Source organism: Aplidium turbinatum, chromosome 18 (assembly GCF_918807975.1).
Source record: "Aplidium turbinatum chromosome 18, kaAplTurb1.1, whole genome shotgun sequence".
NCBI classification, from domain to species: domain Eukaryota; kingdom Metazoa; phylum Chordata; class Ascidiacea; order Aplousobranchia; family Polyclinidae; genus Aplidium; species Aplidium turbinatum.
The window spans coordinates 11,035,077-11,057,814 of record NC_137489.1 but is presented as its reverse complement, the minus strand read 5'-3'; the positions used below and the strand labels follow the sequence as shown (position 1 = coordinate 11,057,814).

The 22,738-nt window shown below is 37.7% G+C and overlaps 2 protein-coding genes across 3 annotated transcripts in view; both read right to left on the bottom strand.

Moving 5' to 3' along the window:
- LOC145787118 (ubiquitin-conjugating enzyme E2-17 kDa-like) overlaps positions 1-4,071 on the bottom strand; it is a 29,923-nt gene extending 25,852 nt beyond the window's left edge. Inside the window, exon 1 of the mRNA XM_082598844.1 lies at positions 3,914-4,071. Within this exon, the coding sequence (XP_082454970.1) occupies positions 3,914-3,964 (51 nt within the window). The 5' untranslated portion in view covers positions 3,965-4,071. The remainder of the gene's footprint in view (positions 1-3,913) is intronic.
- A 2,603-nt stretch (positions 4,072-6,674) lies between these two features.
- LOC145787542 (uncharacterized) lies at positions 6,675-20,947 on the bottom strand. Of its 2 annotated transcripts, XM_082599305.1 has the most exons (13): positions 20,795-20,947; positions 19,463-19,510; positions 17,825-18,057; positions 17,517-17,585; positions 15,889-16,069; positions 12,435-12,559; positions 11,517-11,572; positions 10,493-10,569; positions 10,247-10,362; positions 9,683-10,024; positions 9,368-9,454; positions 8,882-9,066; positions 6,675-8,198 (listed from the first exon to the last, which is right to left on the bottom strand). In XM_082599305.1, exons 2-13 carry the CDS (start codon positions 19,478-19,480, stop codon positions 7,438-7,440), a joined length of 2,250 nt encoding a protein of 749 aa, XP_082455431.1. In that variant the 5' UTR covers positions 19,481-19,510; positions 20,795-20,947; the 3' UTR covers positions 6,675-7,437. The 2 variants fall into 2 exon arrangements, with proteins under 2 accessions (XP_082455431.1, XP_082455430.1); XM_082599304.1 differs by lacking the exon at positions 20,795-20,947 and having other exon boundaries at positions 19,463-19,630.
- Between the last annotated feature and the right edge of the window lie 1,791 nt (positions 20,948-22,738).

The following is a 22,738-nucleotide window of genomic DNA, read 5'->3' as shown; positions in this document are numbered from 1 at the left end:
ATGAGAGTTGATTAGTGTTTGCAAAATAAGTATCAATTTATTAGTGCTGTCGTTAATATTTTTATAGCTTGTGGTTAATTTTAGGTTTTCAAGTTGATCTGAAAGTTCACTCAAAAAAGCATCAATTTTATTTTCTTCAATTTTTCTTGTCAAATACGGACGTTTTTTCATTTTGCGTGGTACAGTTTTGATTAATAAAAATGTTGGTAAGTGATCAGATATATCATAAGTCAATACATTAGTTTGTGCACTTTCACTGTTATTAGTATAAATGTGATCAAGTAATGTTGACGAACTTTCGGTAATTCTGGTAGGCACATTAATCAAGTTTGAGCATCCCAAAGCAGTTACAGCTTGCAAATAAGAAGAAATTTTGGATTCTTTATTAGATTTGGCTAAATCAATGTTGAAATCACCCAAAACGAAGAAGTCACAACGTTCTTTTTGAATCATGTGTAAAGTATCACTGAATTTATCCAAGAAAACTTCATAATTTTTGTAAGATGGATGTCTGTATACAACGCCAATAATAATTTTTTTAGAATTGGTATGAGACAGCTCTATCCACATGTTTTCACAGTCTTCGATTATAAATTGTAGATCTTGTCTTTCAGAGTAAATGATTGAGTTATGAAGGTACATTCCAACGCCACCAGCAGTGGTTGGAGAATCAGCTTGTATGAATTTGTATTCAGCAATATTAACTAATGGATTTTCCATTTTTAATTTTGTTTCCGTTATGCACATTATATTAGGGGGCCCGCAATTTACTCAGAAAATGCAGTAATTTTGTCATTTCCAATGGAAAATTTTAACAAGTGAATTCAACAAAGGAATTAGCAACAAGAAAGGATCAACGGGTGCAACCTATTTCGTTCCCTGAAAAGATCGGGAAAAAAAAAAACATAGCCGAAGTTGCTGATTGGAGTTGCCGCAAACATTTCAAATTTCTCTCGATCTTTTCAGGGGACGAAATTTGATTTTGTTACTCCGATTTCAGGGTACGAAATCGGGGTACGAATTTTGCAGGGGACGAAATAGGTTGCATCTAGACTCAACATAGCTTTATTTCCTAAAAATGCCCAAGAATGCATGATCTTATCCTTTTGCCATGCCACCGAACAGCACCATTTTACAGTAATATTCATACCCAAATTTTGAACATGCTCTCAGAATGCCCCAAATTCAAAGTAATTTTTCAAAATTTTCTGGGGGGGACCCCCCAGACCCCCCCGCCGCTGGGTACCATCTTCGGCGATTACGCCGTCAGGCTTCACCGCCGACCGTGAAAACCACCCCCCTCCCCTTTCAAAATCCCTAGCTACGCTACTGAATTGGATCATTGTCATTGGGGCCCGCAAATCATATTCCGCACAGGGGCCGAAATTCCCTAAGACCGGCACTGTTTGTACCTTTTTATACTTGTACCGTATACTATTTTTCGCAACAGACAAAATAAAAGATTTCTCTCTCTAAGAAAGGGTCAAGGCAGTTTGAAATTCTTAGGCCCAAAAATATGGAATGATTTACCTTCAGAAATAGCTGGGGCTACGAGTATTAAAACTTTCACGAAAAAATCTAAAAATTTATTATTTGAATGAACTTGGTCCGTGACTGTTTTTATTGTCACAACATTGACGAATATTTCGGATTGAACATTGTTAGTACCGTACTATACGTATAGGCTTACTACTCACGAACTTGTGCTACGTAGGCCTAAGTTACTACTTATTAACGACTGCAATCTTATTAACTGTACTCAAGTCGGCCTATAAACTGACTGATGATGATGGCGTATGATTTTGTTAAAGTATGAATTTATTAAGATAGGCCTACTTTTAGTATTTTTGCTTCGTCCTTTATGCTAGCAGTTAACAGTTGTTGTTTTTGCATAGGTGTTTTTTTTTCTCATACTAACTTACTTTTGTATGGCATGATATTTTTTGATGTTACAATGAAACCACAGGAATCCACTTTTTTGTTTACATTTTTATGCTTATCTTGTTTGCAACGTAATGCCGATGCTTTACATTTGTCGCATTAAAAACACGGGAAGCAGCTGACTCGATTACTAATATAGTCTTTCGCTGCTTCCTGTCTGTTCATCATCATCATCATAATCCATCGTCGGTTTGTTCCCCACTAGTGGGGGTGGCCGATTGTTTCCGCGCAGCAATTGTTTTAATCCCTTTTCTCCATTTCACTCTGTCCCTTGCATCTTCCTCCTTCAGTCCGACTTTTTTAAATTCATCCTTCACTTGTTGTGTCCACGTTCTTCTTGGACGACCGCGTTTCCTCTTCCCATCCACCTTTAGATCTAGTGCCTTTCTAAGAAAACTTCCTTCCTCCCTCCTTATCACATGTCCATACCATCTTACTCCATTTGCCCTTGCCAGTTGGTCTATGGTCTCTCTCATCTCTAGCATATCCAACAATTCTTCAGTCCTTTTTTCCCTTCTCGTTTTCACCCCACACATTGCTCTCACCATTGACCTTTCCGTTCTTCTCAGGATTGCCAGTTCACTCTCTCTCAATATCCATGTCTCACATCCAGTGAATGTGAGTAGCTGTTGTTGAATATATTTGTAGGCCGGTTTATATTTGTACCGTATACTATTTCGCAGCAGACAAAATAAAAGGTTTCTCTCTCTCTCGCTCTCTCTCTCTCTCTCTCTCTCTCTCTCTATAAATGTCTCTATTCAGCAAATGATCTTGATCTTATTGTTTACAACAAAAAAAAACAGCTGGTCTTACATATTAATCTCCACAATAAAAGTGATCGTGAAGACCAAGATTAGATTACGATCTTGATCTTCAAGATCCATACACGAATGGGATCAAAACGTTTGTGGCGGCACAACAAAAATTGTCCAATTTGCGCGATGTAGCGGACGACAGAAGCGAGTGACGTCAGAGAGAGTTCTCGGGCGCCACACGCAACATTATTGAAATTTCCCATAATGTAACCAACATCAAAACTGCTATCGCCTGAGCTTGAAAACTTAAATACGGCTAAAACTAAAACAAACGTTCCTATTTTCGAAGGAGTGAATGTGAGTAGCTGCCGAAACGGCATGGAACTGCATAGGCTTAAGATCTGACGTGCATAGGCTAAAGTTTTATAAAATGAGCAAAATGAATGTTGCGTTTGACAGTTGGCTTGAAAAAATTAACCACATTTAAATAATTCGATACTTTGAGGTTGCCCAAACAGATATGATAGCCTACTGTTGCGTAAACAAACGAAATTTGGGATTTGAAGCAACTATGTAGTGTTGATTTGGTCATTTTAATGAAAGGTTCCTTCAGATGCAAAATTATTTTGTATTTTGTGGTTGCCCAAATCAACATGATGGCCTACTGTTTTAAATAGGCTTACACAAAATTAAAAAATTGGGCCTTTTCGTCACAATACAAAACATATCACATAAGCCTATGAATGTGTCAAATAAAAATTCCACTTTACGTGTGTTGTCCAATTTGTAATTTTCTAATTATAATGAAATTTTAGGGTAGCCTACTTTGTTAAACAACCTTTGTCCAAATAGGTTAATTTTGCCCAAATAGCAATATTTTTAACAACAACGGAGAGCGCCGGCAGTCGTCTCCCCTGGTTCGTGCGTCTATCCCAAGATCACATGTTTTTGACCATATGGCGGAAAAAACTTTACGAAAATAAAAGATATAGCCTAGTCTCAGGTTACTGAACAAGATTATATTTTTTACCGCAGCCTCTTACAATAAATACAAGCAGATTACCTAATGAGCAGTTGGAACGTAGCACTGTCGAAAAGGTCCACATGTTTGTATTTTATAACCTCTATTTGACGATAGCTAGCTTATCTAATATGATAATGAACTGAAAGATAGTTTGTATAGCTTATTAGACCTTAGACCACTGAAATTTTCTCACCTTACTCAAACGGATAGGTAGACGATTGTGTGGAAGACAGATTTTCTTCATAGTTAAGTCTTGTCAACTGCGACTGCAACAAACGAAATTTGTAATAGCCTAACGATTAGAAGATTGCCACTTTGTAAAGGTGTGTAAACTGAACGGAAAATGGAATATTATTTTTCTCCATTTATAAATACCTTTATAAACAGCTTTTTAGCTTTATAAATAGCTTTATAAATACCTTTATAATTAGCTTCTTTATAAATACCAAAAGTTAGTCTAAAAGAATGTAGGCCTATTGTAATAACTGTGTTACGCCCACTATTCGCAACCCTTATTATTTAACACAACCGTGTTGCATTGTTGTGTTTTGCCTGTTTTTGGTACAGGAAAGCAAACGCTATCCTGAAACTATATTACATCATTGTTTTCTAGATTCAAAATAGGAAGTCGATGTCTGAGCAACTTCGCGTAGATTATTTTCTTTTGTTTCAAGCATTCGCAGAGAACCCTCCCTATTGATTGATAACCCTTGCTCACACTTTGTGCCATAAATAGAGTTTATGGGCGAATGATTGATTTATTTTAATGCCAAAGCATCTACGTAATGGTTCTTGTGTTGTAGTTAAGTAAGTTATTTGTGAACGCCGCTTTGTTAATGTTTAGTCATTTATTTGTGCGTAGGCTAGCTTATATGCGAAATCTTACATTTTTGTCATTTCCTGACGTTGGATCAACGGAGTAAGAAGTTTCCTACGGCAAAGAAGACTTGTTCATTTTCGACACAACTGATTTATTGCGACTTCGGAAAAACGCTTTTCCGAGTGTGGTGCAACGGTGTGACAAAGTTAATTTAATTTAGTGTCGTAATTTAGCTTGGTCCAACAGACTACGGTACAGTGGGGGATTATTTCAGATTCTTTACAATTACGTAAACACCGACTGCCAAACTAAGAAAATGTGTAACTGAACGTGGGTGTCATATTATTTGTGAAATGGTATATTTTATTACACTGTTGTTTTCAAAATGGTTTTAAAGTTCTCACGTTACAACAATAGAGTTGAAGAAAACCTATCTCAGGACATTGACAATGCCACGATTTCTGTTTGCGTTTGCTTTCTGGTATAAGCTAAATGCCATGCGTCAAAACGTTTTGGGAGGCGAACAAGACTATTGTTATTGTTGATTTAACCTCACACAATAAAAAAGCATACGGTGGGCCAGTGGCGTAGCCAGAAAAAAAATTTGGGGGGGGGGCCAACTTTTTGATAAATTGAAGAGAACGACAAAGTGTTTGATTGACGACATCGCCACCTGATGTGCAGTGGCGTATCCTGGTGGGTTGAGCAAGGAAAGCAATAAAGCTAGTGGGGGGTTAGAGCGTGCCGAAAGCACGCGTATTCTAGGGGGGTCCGGGGGCATGCTCCCCCGGGAAATTTTTGCAAAATTACACTCAAATAATGGATTATAGCGCTTTCTGGAAGCACTTTCTGGGTAATATTTGTATGAAATTTATTAGCAGATAAACAGCTACTAACTTATATTAAAGGTAGCTGTTTCACACGAACGGGCAAAAACTGCAGTTAAAATTAGAGAACACAAAAAACTCAGCTGCATAAAAACCCAACAGAGTAAGCCATTCTGAAATTGCTTCCACAGATTAGTTAAAAGAAGCGTAAATCGCGTAAACTTTGCGTGATTTACGATTTGCAAAATTTATTGGTGTCTTTCTGTGTGTCTAAAACAAGTCCTGGGGGGTGTTAATAGCCATATGTCTTGAAAAACGATATAAATTTATACAAATTATATTACATTTTCAACAAAGGGTCCAACTTCGGAATCCAAACTTTGAAAATTTTGGGAGGGGCCATGGCCCCTTTCGCCCCCCCCCTGGGTACGCCTATGAGTGCCGGTCTTAGGGTATTTCGGCCCTGTGCGGAAGATGCTTTGCAGGCCCCAATGACAATGATGCAAATCAGTAGCGTAGCTATTTTGAAAGGGGAAGGGGGTTTGACGGCCGGCGGGCGAAGCCTGACGGCGTGTTCTCCGAAGGCGACACCCAGCGGCGGGGGTTTGGGGGGCCTCCTCCGGAAAATTTAAAAAAATGGCTTTGAATTTGGTGCATTCTGAGAGCATGTTCAACAAATTTGTAAAGGTGGGCCGACGCGACAATCTCAGCACTTGCCTCACCCTAAAGCCGCAACTGACTCCAAGGATACCGGTGCTTGCTTGTGTATCGAATTGAATTTTTTCCATTGAAAATGATAAAAATTACTGTATTTTCTGAGTAAATTGCGGGCCCTGTGCGATCGCACGGTTTGCACACTCCAAAGACCGGCACTGGGTGGGCTACCAGGTACAGGCCAATGGTTCCCAAACTGTGTGCCGCAAAAGCAGCTGCGCGAAAGTCGGGTGAAGTGTCAAATTAGTTTAGAAGAGAGCATACCGTATTTGCTTTCGTGTTGCTGTAGGCTGCGATAAATTAACAACAATTAACTGCATACAACGTCCGCCTAAGCATCGAAATAATCCCATCATTTAACTGAAGTGAGAATTTTCGTATTAGCCTACTTCCTGCATGTCAGCAGCATGAAATTTGCATCCTGAGAGCAATTGTTCAAATTCAGCATGGATCGCTCCTTACCCTAGAACGGTGCAAACGCAAATTGAATTTTTCTGCACTGACCATTGTGACCAAGTCTATTTGTGCACAAAACCAGGCACACTTTTTTCCACTGCAGGGGCATTCAAGTAAATGAATTTACTGGCATACATTGATTGAACGAAAGCTAACTTTAAGTAACTCTCTATCAATTATCATGTACGGCTTTTCAATGTGACAACTTGATAAAAAAGTTAGTGAAAAACAATGTTTCTTAAAAACGTGACGAAGTAAGTCAATGCGCCGAGGTGGATTTCGAAATTTTTTTTTAATTGCAATAAACAAAACTATCTAACAAAACCACTAATAAAAATGGCAGTTGCTTCAATAAGTTTACTTCACAAGCATGTCTCAATAGAAAATCTTGGCACAAAGCGAAAGATGAAGTTCATGTTGAATTTTATTATGAACGCCAGTCAGAGGCAAAAGCATAGTAAAAAAAAAAACACACCAGATACCTTTCACCTACTATGAAGATTAACGATATAGCTAGCAACTTGAGGAGCAAATACGTCTTTCTAGGCAGCAGTCTCAGATCGGTCTCAATAGGCTTTAATTCCAATCTGATAATCGCATAAATCATTTAAACGCATAGAAAAAGCTTGGCAAGGTAACTGTGCAATTATCTGGTTTCGTCTGTACACTATCCTGAGCAGCGTAAGGCGAAAAGTTGTTTTTAAATTTATAGAGTTTTGCTTTAAACTGCACGTTTTGAAGATATGGAACATGAAAGTTCTTTCATCAAGAGGTAAGCCATATTGAAAATTTAATTTATTAGCCTGTCGTGTGAAAGTTACACAACAAATTGCAGCACTCGACATCGCGTACAACGGAATATGAAAACAAAGCTGATAAACTACATAAACGATAAACATATTATGTCACTTTTAATTGAAACTTTTTCTCTTCCATTTCGATCAATTGTCTTCGCTTCAATATTTTATTATTTTGTTCGTGTATGCGTCGAATGCGAGCGTCCACGTCTTTCTCACGTTCCGCTCTGCGTCGAATGCGAGCGTCCACGTCTTTCTCACGTTCCGCTCTGAGTGCGTCATCGTCTCTTTTTCTTTTCTCATTTCGAGAGGGATTGGAAAGGTCAGTTTTGCGTTCTTCAAACGGCGACGTATTTCTGCTGAAACCGAGTCTCTCCTTGACAGATCGGTTATTCGAGAGTGCTCCAACTGATTCGTCAGCAGAGTTCCTATTCGCGTCATCCACTCTTGTGCTTCTAGCACGGAAAACTTTATCTCGAGAAGAACTAAACCGATCATTTGTCGGCCGATCGTCCCGTGACGACCGACGAAGCAAACGTGAATGTAAAGATGTGATCGTTCTGTCGTCGGACATAAAGTCTCGCCGATTTCTTTGAAAAGATCTCTGGTCTGTCTCATCATCATTTGCCACCGAAGCCAAAACCGCTTTGGAGCGTGTACCAGTTCGACCACGCTTCGAGGCAATCGGATCGGCGGACACCTCTCGCATGATTGTCCTCGTCTTTTTCGACACCGATTCATCGGCAGTCGAATCTAGTTTGTGTTTGTTTCTTCTCCCAACCAATCGGACGGTTGAAATGAAGCGACGGCCGTCGGAAACGGGGGATTCCCCCACGTCATTGTTGTCAGTCGAATGGATTCTCGCTGCAACATCGAACAAAAAAACGTGTTCACAATTTCGACACATCATTAATACACAATGGAGTATATGCGGCGCAATGTTGATGTTTCCAGATCTGATGGACACTGGAAGTTTCATAAGATGTGGTAGAATCTTAACCTAGTTTTCAAAACTTAAGTTTGATAACAATAATAGTAATTTACTATCGCTTTATTCCAAACTGTAAAACTCAGCTACACCAATAACTACTACCTCGTTGTTATAAGAGCACGCTGTAATTTAGATTAACATAAATGAACTTCAAAAGTAGAGCATTGATTGTTTTACACGCGTGTCAACTGGGGTTGACAAAGCTGGACCGAGTAGAAATGAAATGACCAGAAAGCGAATGCAAGTCGAAGAGCTGAAAGATAAGCTGAGAGAAACACGCCTTTAAATGGTTGGGACAAAAACGAAAGCAGGACAGGTCGACAAGAAGATGAAGTGATTGTGTGGCAGAAGAAACGGAAATAGTGGGAGTGAAGGAAGAAAATGCTGACAGAGTAATGTGGTGGATTACAATCTGCATCGGCGACCCTACTTGAAGTGGCAATAAAGCCAGAAGAAGTGAACAATGAACCGTGATCGCAATACATACTAAAAATATGTACAACAAGTTTTCAACAACAAAGTGCTGTTTATGTAAAGCCATGTTGTTACACCTCACCTGTCTTTTCAGGTTTGATATCTTCTGGTTCGTCAAGTTCGAAATTATCAAAGTCTTCGCTAAAGTCCGATGACAAATCTGCCTCCTCCGTTCGGTTTTCAACTTGTTTTTGAATTATCTCCAGCTCCTTCTTCTTTTCATCGACGGAAATGTTTGGCTTGAATTGGACTACGTTGCGTCTCTTCCTGCAAGCAATAGACTCATCACTAAGCCAAAGAACAAACTTTGTGGCCTGCCAACTAGGCTGCATTCTTAGTACCCAAAAAGAAGCTGGTGCACGTTTTAATCCATATCCTTCTGGCGTTAGTTTAAACTCACGGCGCAAAAAGAAGGATTTCAAGTACATTGACGCCGATGAAAGTCTAATTTTTGAAATAATCTGATAATCAATAACGTCACATCAATAACGCAAAATAAGATAAAAAAGTGAGCTGACAATCACACCATTCGGAAAGTTCGCACTGCAACTGCATGCTTGTGCCAAACCTCTTCGAAGTTGTTTCCAACTCATTGACGGTTTCTTCGCTTGGTGACGTCTCGGTTGTTGACTGAAAACTATTTTCTTCGTGCTCCCTGTGAAAGCAAGCAATTGTGAATTAAAACGGTTGTCAGTTGATCATGATAGCAACACAATTGGAATACTTTTTAGTACAAAATAAATAGAGATTTCTAATCTCAAATAACAAAGGATTACTACGTGTTTCAAAGCAATTTTCACAGTTAACGCTACCATCGTGTCGTCAATTCTAATTAAAAATTTCATAAACAAACTAAAACACCACTTTGTATAACGATAATCACCTTGCAACAGAGAATCCACTGAAATATTCTACTGCGGTTGATGCCGTATTAAACCCAGGCGAGCTGGAATCATGATTGCCATACACGAGGCTTGGTTTTATAAAAATCTTATTTCCTTTATTGACTTGGATATTTGAACGACCATTTTCACTTGCGCCACTACCGTTGAAAGTTGTATTGGGCATGAGGGCTTCCAAGGGCACGGACCGATGCAAGCCCTTTCGCCTCAGCTTATCCCTAAGATCAAGAACTGGCTCCTCATTTCGCCTCCGATGTTCAACGTCGTCATTTCGTCGACGCTCAGACTTTCTGTTGAGTTGCACTGGCTCAGCGTCACGCCACCTGGAAGTATACGATTTGCCCTTGTATGATTAATGTAAACGACACGCCAGTATTGACAACTATTACAAACGGATTGCGATTGTTGAATGCTTCTTTGTACAACCAAGAACGAGCGTGGAAGATCGTCAACTTGCAAAGTAATTCCATTTTAGACAAAGACGCAAGGAATCTTGCAGCAATGCAGCAACCACAGTTATGCATGAGAGTAAAAACACCACAAACCCTGAATTATCTTCTGCTTTTCTTAGATCTCTTAACTGTTTCAGTTTATTTTTATTCACGATAATGAACTTGGCTTTAGAATCGGACGGAATGGTTTCGAGGGCACTGTTGTTATCCTGCAATGAAGACAAAAACTCTTCAGTGAAAGTTTTAGAGTAATACTAGCGCTCTTACTGCACGGTTGTATTAATTTTCATATGCGCCGAATTGGCGGTCGGTAACGTTTTTGTGACAACAATAACATACTTTTAGATCGTTGTCTTCATCTGCGAGGAAGCTGAGATCTGAGGAGTGCACACTTCTTGACCCAGAATCGACGTCATCTGAAACAGAATTGTCGAAGAACATTACATCAACAAGATTGACGAAAGTAGTGATGAGCTGAAAAGATGATCACGGCAATGAATAAATTGAACTATAACCGAAAAATTCACGGTCTTTGTAGTCTTTTGGTGGTGGTTTACACCAGAAGCTGTATAAAAAAGGAAAGGCATTCGAAAAATGACCGTGCGGTAAAGAAGTAACAAAAAATGTGTTTCCCATCTGAGAATGTAACAGCACAAAAAGAAGAATTTAAAATTAATGGTTGACCAACAGAAGCCGTTAAACGGGATAAATTTGCATCACATTAATTCCGAATAAGTGAATTCGATTATCTTGTCATAAAACCGGCAATTCTAAAAGCTCAGTTCTGGCTGATGATGCAAGACGAGGTTGCCTTGAAACCGCTTAAGTTGAACGAGTAAAAGTTTGATAAAAATGCGGCAAGATATCACTTCTAAGGCAAACCATTGTCCGCTGATGTCTGAGTTGAATTTAAAATAATTTTGCGAAAAAACGTCGAAAATTTGAGTGGTAGCGACGAAAGTAGCCATCAATGAAGAGAAAATCCGATTCTGTTGAGATGTTCCCAGGTGATGCTACAAAATTGTTGACATACAGGCTTTAGGAAGTAAAAATTTATAAAATACGAAAAAATCTAATGGTTTATCCAAACATGGATTTTCTTGTACCAGTATATCTCTAACATTCTTCCACGACCTGGGTCGACACGTTGTCGCCGTGTAGAGGCTTGCGAGTACCGAGGAATCTGTCAGGCAAGGAAGGCCGTGGAACTCCCATACTTGATTTGACTACAGATGAGCTACCAGACCAAACTTGATCCAACCACGGCATCACACCAAAGCTGTTATCTCTAACATTCAGAGTTCTTCGCAAAGCATGACTTCATATCCTTTTGGTGGCCAAACTGCAAACACAAGCAACTAACCTGTTTGGTTTCTGACGATGGGAAGGTCTGTTGATTCCCATACAACCGGCTGAGGTCTGTTGACGAAACAATAAAGTTGCATGTGAAAGATTTCGTTTTAAAATCGGTTTTGACCGATTACAAAGAAAATATTGCGTTCGCAAACATATAAGATTTTAGAAGACTTGAAGTTTGAAATGAGTTTTCTTTGGTGCTGATATTAAAAAGCGCTTCAGTTTTTGCTCCTTTGATCAGAATTATCCGCTACGTTCAACATGCTTGGCATGTCACATGCTTTTTCAATTAAGTTTTGATTTTTTCCCGATAATTTAAAGTACATTTCAATTGGTTTTTGAATGATGTAATGAGTTAGTTATGGTAACGAAAAGCGAAGAGTAAGACCATTTGTCAGCTTGTTCCTGGTATTTTATAATATCGTCTTGCCGACATTTATAAATGGGTGTGGCTTTCGACTATTTAAATATGTAACAGCTCAAAAACTAGACCACATAGAGAAAATTGGAAGCCATTTTTGAAATCAGTACCCCAAACCACACGACGTTGATCACCTGTAATTTATAAAATAAAATAAAAAAAACTTTCCAAAACACACGGAAAGAACAACTGTTCTAAATTGCACTTCGAATACCAAGTATTGCACTATCACAACACAAACAATTTTTTTTAAAGAACAAAACAGTGCCACTTTAGCGCATATTCGGCTTTTTGGACTTGCTTCAACACACAAAGATTGAGCCAATTTTTGCTAGTTTTAAATAACAGTCAAACAAAAAATCTGGCAACACTGTGAAGCGTGATTGTGTTTTTTTTTTAAAAGAGGCCAGAAAAAGGCTAACACCGAACTTGTCTATCGTTAAGCATTCTGCACGACAGAGTATTTTTTTTTAATAAAACAGTGCCATCAGCCCATCATAATACCTAAAACCGCTTTCTTTTATCTTCTCTTTAGGCAAGATAGATGATTTGTTTTCAGCAGCAAACTTATCAACGCCCTCATAGAAATTTCTTTCACTCTTTGTCGCAATATTTACTTTCCTTTTAACCTGTAACAACACGTCCTAATTAGTAATTACCAGTAACAACAGCAATCGTTTTTTTACTTCACAGTGTAGATTCTAACAATCTGTATTAGCCTGATGCTGCGGATTCGTGGTGGCAATATCGAATTCAATTACACGAGCTTTCGGAACACAGTTCCCTAGTCATGTGCTATGACGAATGGTGTTGCAGTCTGTGAGTGGTTTTTAAATGTGGCTTTTTGGTTTAGCTTGAGGCTGCCGGCTGTTAATTTTCCGTGCTGTTAGGCGCTATTGCTGTGAAACTTTTTGTTGAATCAGTATACAGATCGTTAGAATCTACACTGTGAAGTAAGTAACAATCATGCTGCTAAAAGCGAAACTCAATCAATAGCAATCGTTTTGTTTTGTATCCATTATGATAGCATACAGTCGCATATCACGTCACCGCAGATGCGATACAATAGGTAGATGGAAGCAGAGATCGACCGGAATGGCCCGTTTCGGCGAGTCCGATTCGGCGAGTCCGATTCGGCTAGTCCGATTCGGCGAGTTCCCTATTCGGCGAGAGCCTTTTTCGGCGAGTGCCCTATTCGGCGAGTTTTTGAAATTTTATTTTTGAAAGGTAATTATCGGGTACCGCAGCCTAACTGTTTTCACATCGTTTTAACGTCGCTGAACGTGCAGAATGGAATAAAAATAAAATGTTTGAACTATTAAATTAAAATTCGTTATGTCAGTTCAGTTGTTTTTATTTCAGACCATCATATCAAAAACAATACACGTCAACATAGCAAAGGTAGAAGCGACAAAACGCGAACGCTAAAACGTGCTTGTGACCGAAGTAAGTTATTGAGTTGAAAGAAATTTGGCACGGTCGCAACACCTTCAGAAAAATTTAAGATGTGAAGGGAAAATAAAAAAAATAAAATGTTACAAAAAAAAATCATGTTTATATCTATAAGTTAGTACTTTTGAATAGTTAAAATGATTAGTTTGGATCAACAAATGTGTGGCCTACAGCTTGGATTGAAAGGAAATTATCGGGTACCGTAGCCTAGTTATCCCTACCAGCAAAAATTTGTTCCAAGAACCCAGTTAGCCAAACAGTTCATTTTTACATTGTAGTAACAGAATGAAAAGACTCACCAAATGTGTGGCTTATCGTTTTAACGTCGCTAAACGTTGAAATCGTGTAGAAAAGAGAACTTTGATGACTAGGATACGTTGCAAACCTTAAAGCAGCCGGCGACCATCGCGGCCATGGCCGCTAAGTAGTGCTTGAATGACCGCCTGTGCTACCTCTTCCGTCGGCCAAGTTTGGCCGCCGGTTTCTTCTAGCCAATTATTTAATTTCGCAATAGAATGATCGTGGATTAAATGTCAAAAATATGTAGTATCAAAGAGTGACGCAGAAATAGGTCAGCGCATCATAGTCACCACTGTTGTATTGAATATATCCAGCTGCGATCACCAGCGCTGTAAGTCTTGTTTGCAATTCCCGATGTTTACTTTAACGAAGTGTTAATGCGAAGTGCTAATTTACATCGGCTGGCAATATTGTCGTTTTTATATCGATTCAATGTTGTCGGATATTGAATCGTTGTTAAAAAGGAGAACTAGGTTAGTTGACATCCGTGGGTAAAACACGTATCTTCATAGTTGAAAACGCTGTGGGTTAGTGACTTCATACCCTCAATGATGACATTATAACGGAATAAATGGTCAGATTTTATGAAAGGCGGTATATGCAGTTGAAACAATTTACTGAGCTGCGAGCAGTTAAAACAATTTAGTGTCGTTAGATGGTCCCGCAATACTGGATTACAATCCCGATAAAGCATTTAATGCGTGGTACAACGATTCTATTGCAGGACGTCGCCCAGACTTCAACAACGCTAAGTGATCATTTTAACATTGTTGCAAGTTTAATGCTATTTACTTGTGCTATCGTTATTGTATTTTGGCCTCCAAGCACGCAGATTTGGCCGCCGAGAAGGAGCTCTCGGTAGGCCACGATGGCTGCCGGAAAAAAACACGAGTTTTAAGGCCTGCGTTGAAACTGAAAAACATTCACAAAAGCCCTTCGATACGTTGCATTTTTAAGATTATGCATTTTTAAGATAATGTATTCAGACGTTGAATCAATGTACAAATGAACTGTTATGCTAAATGGCTTCTTGGAACAAATCGAAGGGCTTCTGTGAATGTTTCCCAGTTTCAACGTATTCTAGTCATCAGAGTTCTCTCTTTTACACGATTTCAACGTTTAGCGACGTTAAAACGATGTAAAAACGGCAATTTCTGCTGGTTGGGATAACTAGGCTACGGTACCCGATAATTTCCTTTCAATCCAAGCTGTAGGCCACACATTTGTTGATCCAAGCTAATCATTTTAACTATTCAAAAGTACTAACTTATAGACATTAAACATGATTTTTTTTTGTAACATTTTCTTTTTTTTATTTTTCCTTTATTTCTTAAATTTTTCTGAAGGTGTTGCGACCGTGCCAAATTTCTTTCAACTCAATAACTTACTTCGGTCACAAACACGTTTTAACGTTCGCGTTTTGTCGCTTCTACCTTTTTCTACACCTTTGCTATGTTGACGTGAATTGTTTTTGATATCATGATCAAAAATAAAAACAACTGAACTGACATGACGAATTCAAGCACGTTTTAACGTTCGCGTTTTGTCGCATCTACCTTTGCTATGTTGACGTGTATTGTTTTTCATATGATGGTCAGAAATAAAAACAACTCAACTGAACTGACATAACGAATTTTAATTTAATAGTTCAAACATTTTATTTTTATTCCTTTCTGCACGATTTCAACGTTTAACGATGTAAAAACGGCAATTATAATTACTAATTAGGCTACGGTACCCGATAATTCCCTTTTAAAAATAAAATTTCAAAAACTCGCCGAATAGGGCACTCGCCGAAAAAGGCTCTCGCCGAATAGGGAACTCGCCGAATCGGATTAGTCGAATCGGACTCGCCGAATCGGACTCGCCGAATAGTAGCAGACCCGAGATCGACAGTCATTGAGTCATCTGCTTCGTTTTAGCATGGCTATGATGGCATTAGTGTTTTCGTCAAAACACAGTCAAATGCTCTCAAGCGGCGTTGAACCAACATGCTTTCAAACAGACATTTTTATCTCGCATTCAAGGAAACAAATTTTGTGGGAAAACCATTAAACCTGATCAAAACTGGATGATAAAAAATGAACACTTCATGGCAGCATCAGGTTAATATAGCCTATTATGATACTTGCCATGATCACAATTATGCAAATTACTCCCCTATGCCATTTGTTTGTGTCTGAAAATAGCGTTCTTGCTATGCTACCTTTGAAACTTTTTCTTTACTACTTTTTTTTCTTTTTGTTTTCTTGTTTTTCTTTGGAGCTGGTTTAGCTGGAGTGATCGCCTCTTCCAGGAGCATTACTCCTTCATCCAAAAACTGGTCAATTGCACTCAAGAGATCATCTTCATCCTTACGAACCATCAGATGACCAGCATCTTTAGTGCTGAAGATAAAACACTTTTAGATGACAAATGACAAAACCCAGATGACAAAACCCAGGAAGGTATCATTGAAACTTTTGGTACAATGGTACATATTTTGTGAATAGGATAATCAATTAATCATAGTGGATGCTACAAGTTCTCCTTTGATTAATAAGGTGAACAGAAAGTTCTTGGACTTTTTTTCATTTTATGATTAAACATACTAAATGTCACTTATCATATGCCTTTTAATTTGCTTAATATCTTGCTAAACTCTCTAAAATTTAGGTCTAATCGTAAGCATTAATTGTAAGGTCTAAAATGAGCCAAAGAGAAGCCATCATTCAGCTCCATCGCGTGAAGAAAACCAACTTTGAGATCATTAAGCTCTTAAAAATTACCAAAGAGCACAGATTTTTTTCTTAGAGAACTGAAGGCAAGCATGGCAGGACAAGAGATCATTTTCTCAGATAAAAAAATCTTCACAATTGAAGTGCAGTTCAATAATCAGAATGATAGAATTTATGCAAAGTTTTCAGCAGATATTAAAGATTCAGTAGGAACAGCTTACCGCCGTCAAAAACAGTCTTCTGTCATGGTGTGGGACGTGGGTCGCCATCGCCAAAACTTGTAAGTCTCCTCTGATTTTCGTGGAACAAGAGGTTAAAATCAACTCAGATCGCTACATCAACAATATTTTGATTCCCAGCTCTTGAAGAAGTGAAGAAACGCTACAAAGATCAGCCCTTCGCATCCCAACAAGATGGTACACTATCCCACACCTCAAGAAAGACTCAGAACTGGTGCTCATGTCAACTTCCAAGATTCTGGGCTCTGGAGCAGGGAAATGTGGCTTCCCTGATCGCCTGATTTAAATCTGATGGACTGTTATTTGTGGTCGTTTTTGGAGGCAAAAACCTGTTCTGTTGCTCACCCAAGCGTTAATCCTCTGAAGCAATCACTCTTGCGAGAATGGACCAAAATACCCCAGGATGAGCTACGTGCTCGATCAAAAACATTTGACAAGGAATTAAGAGAGTTATCCAGGTGAATGGCGACCCCATTGAATTGAAAACAAATAAATAAATTTATTCCTAGTATTGTAAGCTCTCATTGTGATACCTTTTTGATGAAAATATATTTTCTATTAATAAATCGTTTATAAGTTGGTCCAAGGACTTTCTGTTAACCCTGTATTACTATCACAGATTTTGTGCCAATTGCTTCTTTTCTTGATTCAGTCCTATTTGTTTCACTGTATGGCTTAGGGTCTGTGATTGTCCATACCAATGAGAAAATGTTCCCATGGACCACAAACCTGTTGGGTTGATCCTTATTCAACAAAGTTTGCATCATGAAACGTACCACTGCTCGAAATCTTATATCACAAGTAGGTATATAAAAAAATACTCAAGGTTTTTAATCAATTAACTACAGAAAAATAGCACCACACAGCTGATTTACTACCTTGGTGTCTCTTTTGCTTCGTCATCCGATGAGCTGCTGCTGTTGCTATTTGAAGTTTCATTATCAGAACTGGAAAGATAAAATGATAGATGCAAGTTAGTAGTTGGAATTGACTCACACACACCTTAAGGTGTGTACTGTGCAGTAATTTTGTCTTCAAATGATATAGCATTTTAAAATATGATATATAATATGGTTTTAATCATTTAGCTTTCAAACACTACTGCATTCTATTTGTTTCTTCATGTTTTGTATTGTTTGTCAATTACTATTACATTGTAAACAAGTTCAGCATTGGCATGACCAACCTTGCACTTGGATTGTGATTGTCATCATTTTCGGAATCACTTTCACTGTCTGGCTGATCTAATGATGATTCAAATTTATTTCTTGTCTTTACTACAGTTTCAAAATTATTTCTGCTTGTTAGTGCTTTGTGTCGTAATGTGTCCACATCATCATCTTCTGGATGTTGAGGTTGTGAAGGTTTCCTTCTCAATGATGCCAAAGCTGCTGATCGCAGTAGTTCCAAATCTTCATCCTGTAACATACAAAAATAGTGATTTGTTGTGCAGCAATAATATGTAGGTTACGGTGGCTATGATATGAACATAGATAACATTACAAATACATTGATCTAACAAATAACTAAGGTCAGGGTTGTTGGTATTTTACCCGACCCAAAAAAAACCCGGGTGGGTTTTTTTAATAAAACCCACTTAAAAAAACCCAAAAAAACCCATAAAAAAACCCAGAGCATCATATTTGTCCAGTTTTTATTGGAAAATTAAAAAAATTTACAAAAACACTACAAGGCACTTACAACAAACTTTAAATTAGGACTTAAGGATGTGATTGTGCAGTAATTTCCAAGAATAAACTGAAAACGCAGTGGATATTGCACAGTACACAAAAATCAAGTAATGCCACTTTGTGTATACTACACTAAAACTCATTTATGCAAGAAGGCCTTATAGTTAAATTGGTGAAAGTACTACTCTACTGTAGTCTGTATATATGATGTGAAATGCAATTTAGGAGGCTATTTACCAATTACAGATTCTGGATTCTAACGCATGGCTGTTTCAGAGCATTTGCCTAATTGGCCACGCAATCGCTCAATTGCTCATCCATTACTATATATAATATATATATAAATGATAAAAAATATTTAAACATGATGGCATAAATGCTCCTTGCCTTCAAATCTAAACAAATGATGCAATAATGTGATTTCTACCACAGTAGCATCAACTTGGTATAGAAATCAGTGGATGATGCAACATCCAACTTGATCTTGAAACTAATGGATGATGCAACATTCAAGCAACAACAGCCCTAGTGCATTATTTTATTGAGTTATGCAAGCATGTACTGGGAGTGAAAGGCACTTCACTCGTAAAAAGTAGTTTTGAGGTGAAATAAGCATGAATCTACCTTTTTTTGCATCTATTTTAAAAAAACCCAATAAAACCCAAAAAAACCCGGGTTTTTTAAAAAAAACCCGGGCGGGTTGGGCTTTTTTAAAAAAACCCGGGTTTTTCTCAACCCTGACTAAGGTTGCTGAAAAACTAAAAAATAAATAAATTTAAGTGTAGCGTGAAATAGAGAAAGCAGTTGTGTGGTGAAGATTTTATGAAACATGTTTGCGAATGTAAACCCGGCCGGATGCGACTATGTGTACCAAGAAAATGCAAGATCAAGCAGCACTGGTTTGGCTCTTGGAAAGTTCTCTTGAGTATTGCATTAAGGATTGCTCTTCATTCAACAGCATTTTGTGGATAAAATAACTCAGACAACACACTCCAACAAGCAGAAACTTCACTGTCAACTTTAGTAACCCTTATATGGAACTGTAACTATAGGCCTAGTCAATGTGCACAAAATAGGTTGACTAGATATAGCTACCAGTACACCAGCTATATTTTTGCATTTGTAAAACTTACCTCATTATCGGAAGACATTGAAAATATTGAATAGATCTTGAAGTCACACTTGAAAAAGATTAGACTTTACTGAATAAACTTAGCCTTGTTTCCTATGATCTACTGCAGTTTTAAAGTGGATTGCACTGAAAGATTATTTAAAACCTTCAAATAACTTTCTATCTGGGACTTTGCTGAATAGACATATAATAATTGTCATGAGGATTTTTGTGATATTGCAGTCTGTACTACGTAATTCATAGATTTTTATTTTTTGTGATATTTGGTTTGAATTTATAGACGAACTTTGTAGATAAATATGATACATATTGTAATACTAGGATATGGTATATAAGATACCATAGTCTATGTACGTATTTGCCAGCATTTTTTCAACAACCTCTGAAAATTGTATTCTTTGTTTTTTTAGAAATACGGTATATTTTCATACTCTTAAGCATGTAATATAATTCGAGGGTTAAATAACAGAACGAGCCGAGTCACCCAAAAGTAGTTTTGAGAAAATGGTATTTTAAAATTTTAATTTTAAATTTAAAATGAGATATGAATTTTGCTGTCTGGGGATATTCAACTCTCACTGATTAATGTTATCTCGCAACAGCTAAACGATCATTTTTGGGGTACTTGCGTTATTCTTTACAAGTGACAACGTTCAAGAGAAATTGCATTGGAATCGTAAATCGTAATACGGTACTACAGTTTTTAGTAATTTAAAATGAGCAGTCAGTTCTGAGAAACCTGTTCAGGCTAGAACTTAGCTCTTTCTGTCAGTAAAAATACGGGGCTTGAGAAACACTTTCCAGTATCTAACCACAAAAAATGCAAAAATGGACTTAGCTCGTTCTGTTATTTAGCCCTCGAATATAACTTGGTGATATTGTTGTGTGTATTAAAATTACAATAACACATTTTGCGATTGCTGTATTATTATAATTCCAAAATGCGTCTAAACACCACCGTCATTCTGGTGGAATAATTCTGCACAATCAGTCTAATAAAAAAACATCTTTAAAAAAATGAGCAGTAAATAATCCGACGACAACAACATACGGACCCTAATAAAAGCACTTTTTGTTGACATACGGTATTTATTTTTATACCACTTGAAAGTTAGGATGCCATTTTTATTTTTTCTAAAAACGGAGGTTTTCTAAGAACATTAATTTGAAAACCAAAAAAACAAGTCACATAGTTAGCGTAAAAAAGATAAAACTTACAGAAGTTGTGATAACATAATTGATAAGCAAACTGTTAAATTTTTATTGGCAAATGATTTACAAATTTGTAAAGTGGACGCAATTACACACATAGTCCCTAGTAGAACTCACTTACCGGTATTGTGATATTTGAAGGGACCTTCAAAAAAACTTTTACTATAGCTGAATACTAGGCCTACTGTAGTTTAAAAACGGGAGTGTGCGAGGGATGCCACCATAGCCGAACACTACTGTAATACGTTCGTCAGTACTTCCTGTCTGTTGTGGTATTTACCGTATATTGCTATTTCATTCATAGTGTGTATACGGTACTGTAATTGTACCGGGCTATTCTCGCAACAGACAAAATAAAAGTTTTCTTTCCCCCTCCCTCATTCTATGTCTCTTTGAGCAGTGAGGCAGTGACCAAGGTCCAAGACTCAGCTCAGCCCGTAGCCGGTCGTTTGGCCGACAGACATTTGGTCGACAAGACATTTGATCGACAGGACATTTGGTCGGCAAGACATTTGGTCAACAAGATATTTGGTTGACAGGACATTTGGGTTAGTTAAATAACCCTAAAATAAATCGTTCTGTCGACCTAACGTCCTGTCCACCAAATGTCTGTCACCCATATGTCTTGTCGACCAAATGACCGGGTACTAGGGTTGCCAGAGGTTAATATAAAAAAGAGCCCAAGCTTATGCAAAAAGTAGCCCAAAAGTAGCCCAATTTCTTTTAGGGTTCTAAAATGGAGCCCAAATTGGAGCCCAAGCAAAGAAATAGGCTATTATACAAAATTCTTCCAGAGCGCTTGATCATCAGTCCCAAATTATAAGTGCTTTTCCAGTTCTTCACATCTTTCAGACAGATTGGCAACCATGCATTCACTCAACTGTTTGTTAAATAACTACAAACAAGTACCGGTACTAGGGTTGCCAGAGGTTAATATAAAAAAGAGCCCAAGCTTATGCAAAAAGTAGCCCAAAAGTAGCCCAATTTTTTGGGGGTTCTAAAATGTAGCCCAAATTGGAGCCCAAGCAAAGAGATAGGCTATTATACAAAATTCTTCCAGAGCGCTTGATCATCAATCCCAAATTATAAGTGTTTTTCCAGTTCTTCACATCTTTCAGACAGATTGGCAACCATGCATTCACTCAAATGTTTGTTAAAATAACTACAAACAAGTACCAGTACCACACCAAATAACACAAAAAATGGTTTAATTGCTTTTCGTGATGAGCTAACGCATCAAGAGTGTTCCCCTCAAGACCATTAACAGTTTTGATAACCCACCAAGGTCGATCAACGTAGAAACTATCTTTTTTTTTTTTACTTGTATAAATTATTAAAAAAAATTCACTAGCCTTTTTTTTCTCATCTTTCTACATTTGTTTGATTGTCCTGCTTTGGCATCATGCACGTTATAGCGTCCGTGTTTTGTCGCTTCTACCTTTTTATAGACCCCTTCTATGTTTGATATATATTGTTTTTCGTTGTGATGGTCAGATGAAAAACAAACTGAACTGATGTAGCCTATACTGTATGTAGCCTACACAGGGTTGCCAGATCAAAATTGCAAAAAAAAAGCCATACTTGACTAAAACTCCAGCCAAAATGAAAATAAAAAAGCCAAATATCTTTTGAAAAAAGCCAAAAAAAAGCCAAACAAAGCATGACTATCAAGTACTAAAAACAAGTTATCATCACATACTTGGTGTTATTAAATGGACGAATAAACAGTACAAAGCACTTTTTACCTCATAAGGTGCACTGCAGAGAGCATAGCCAGAACAAAAGTATGTTTGGCTAAGAAAAGTCTCTTCAAAATATTCTTCAATTAAACAGTAAGAAATCTTGCACTCTTAAAAAGAGTGTGAAATATTGATTGAAGACCTAGAAACCTGTTTTAGAAAACTGTTGCACATTCAAAATAAACTTACAATTTAGGACGTGAGGGGCAATTACACTCTTCACCTTGCAAGGTGCACCCAAAAATATAAGCGGAAACATTAGGTGCTGGCATGAAATCATGAATCATATTTGAAAAAAATTACAAGTCATCAGTTGAGTCTTGCAC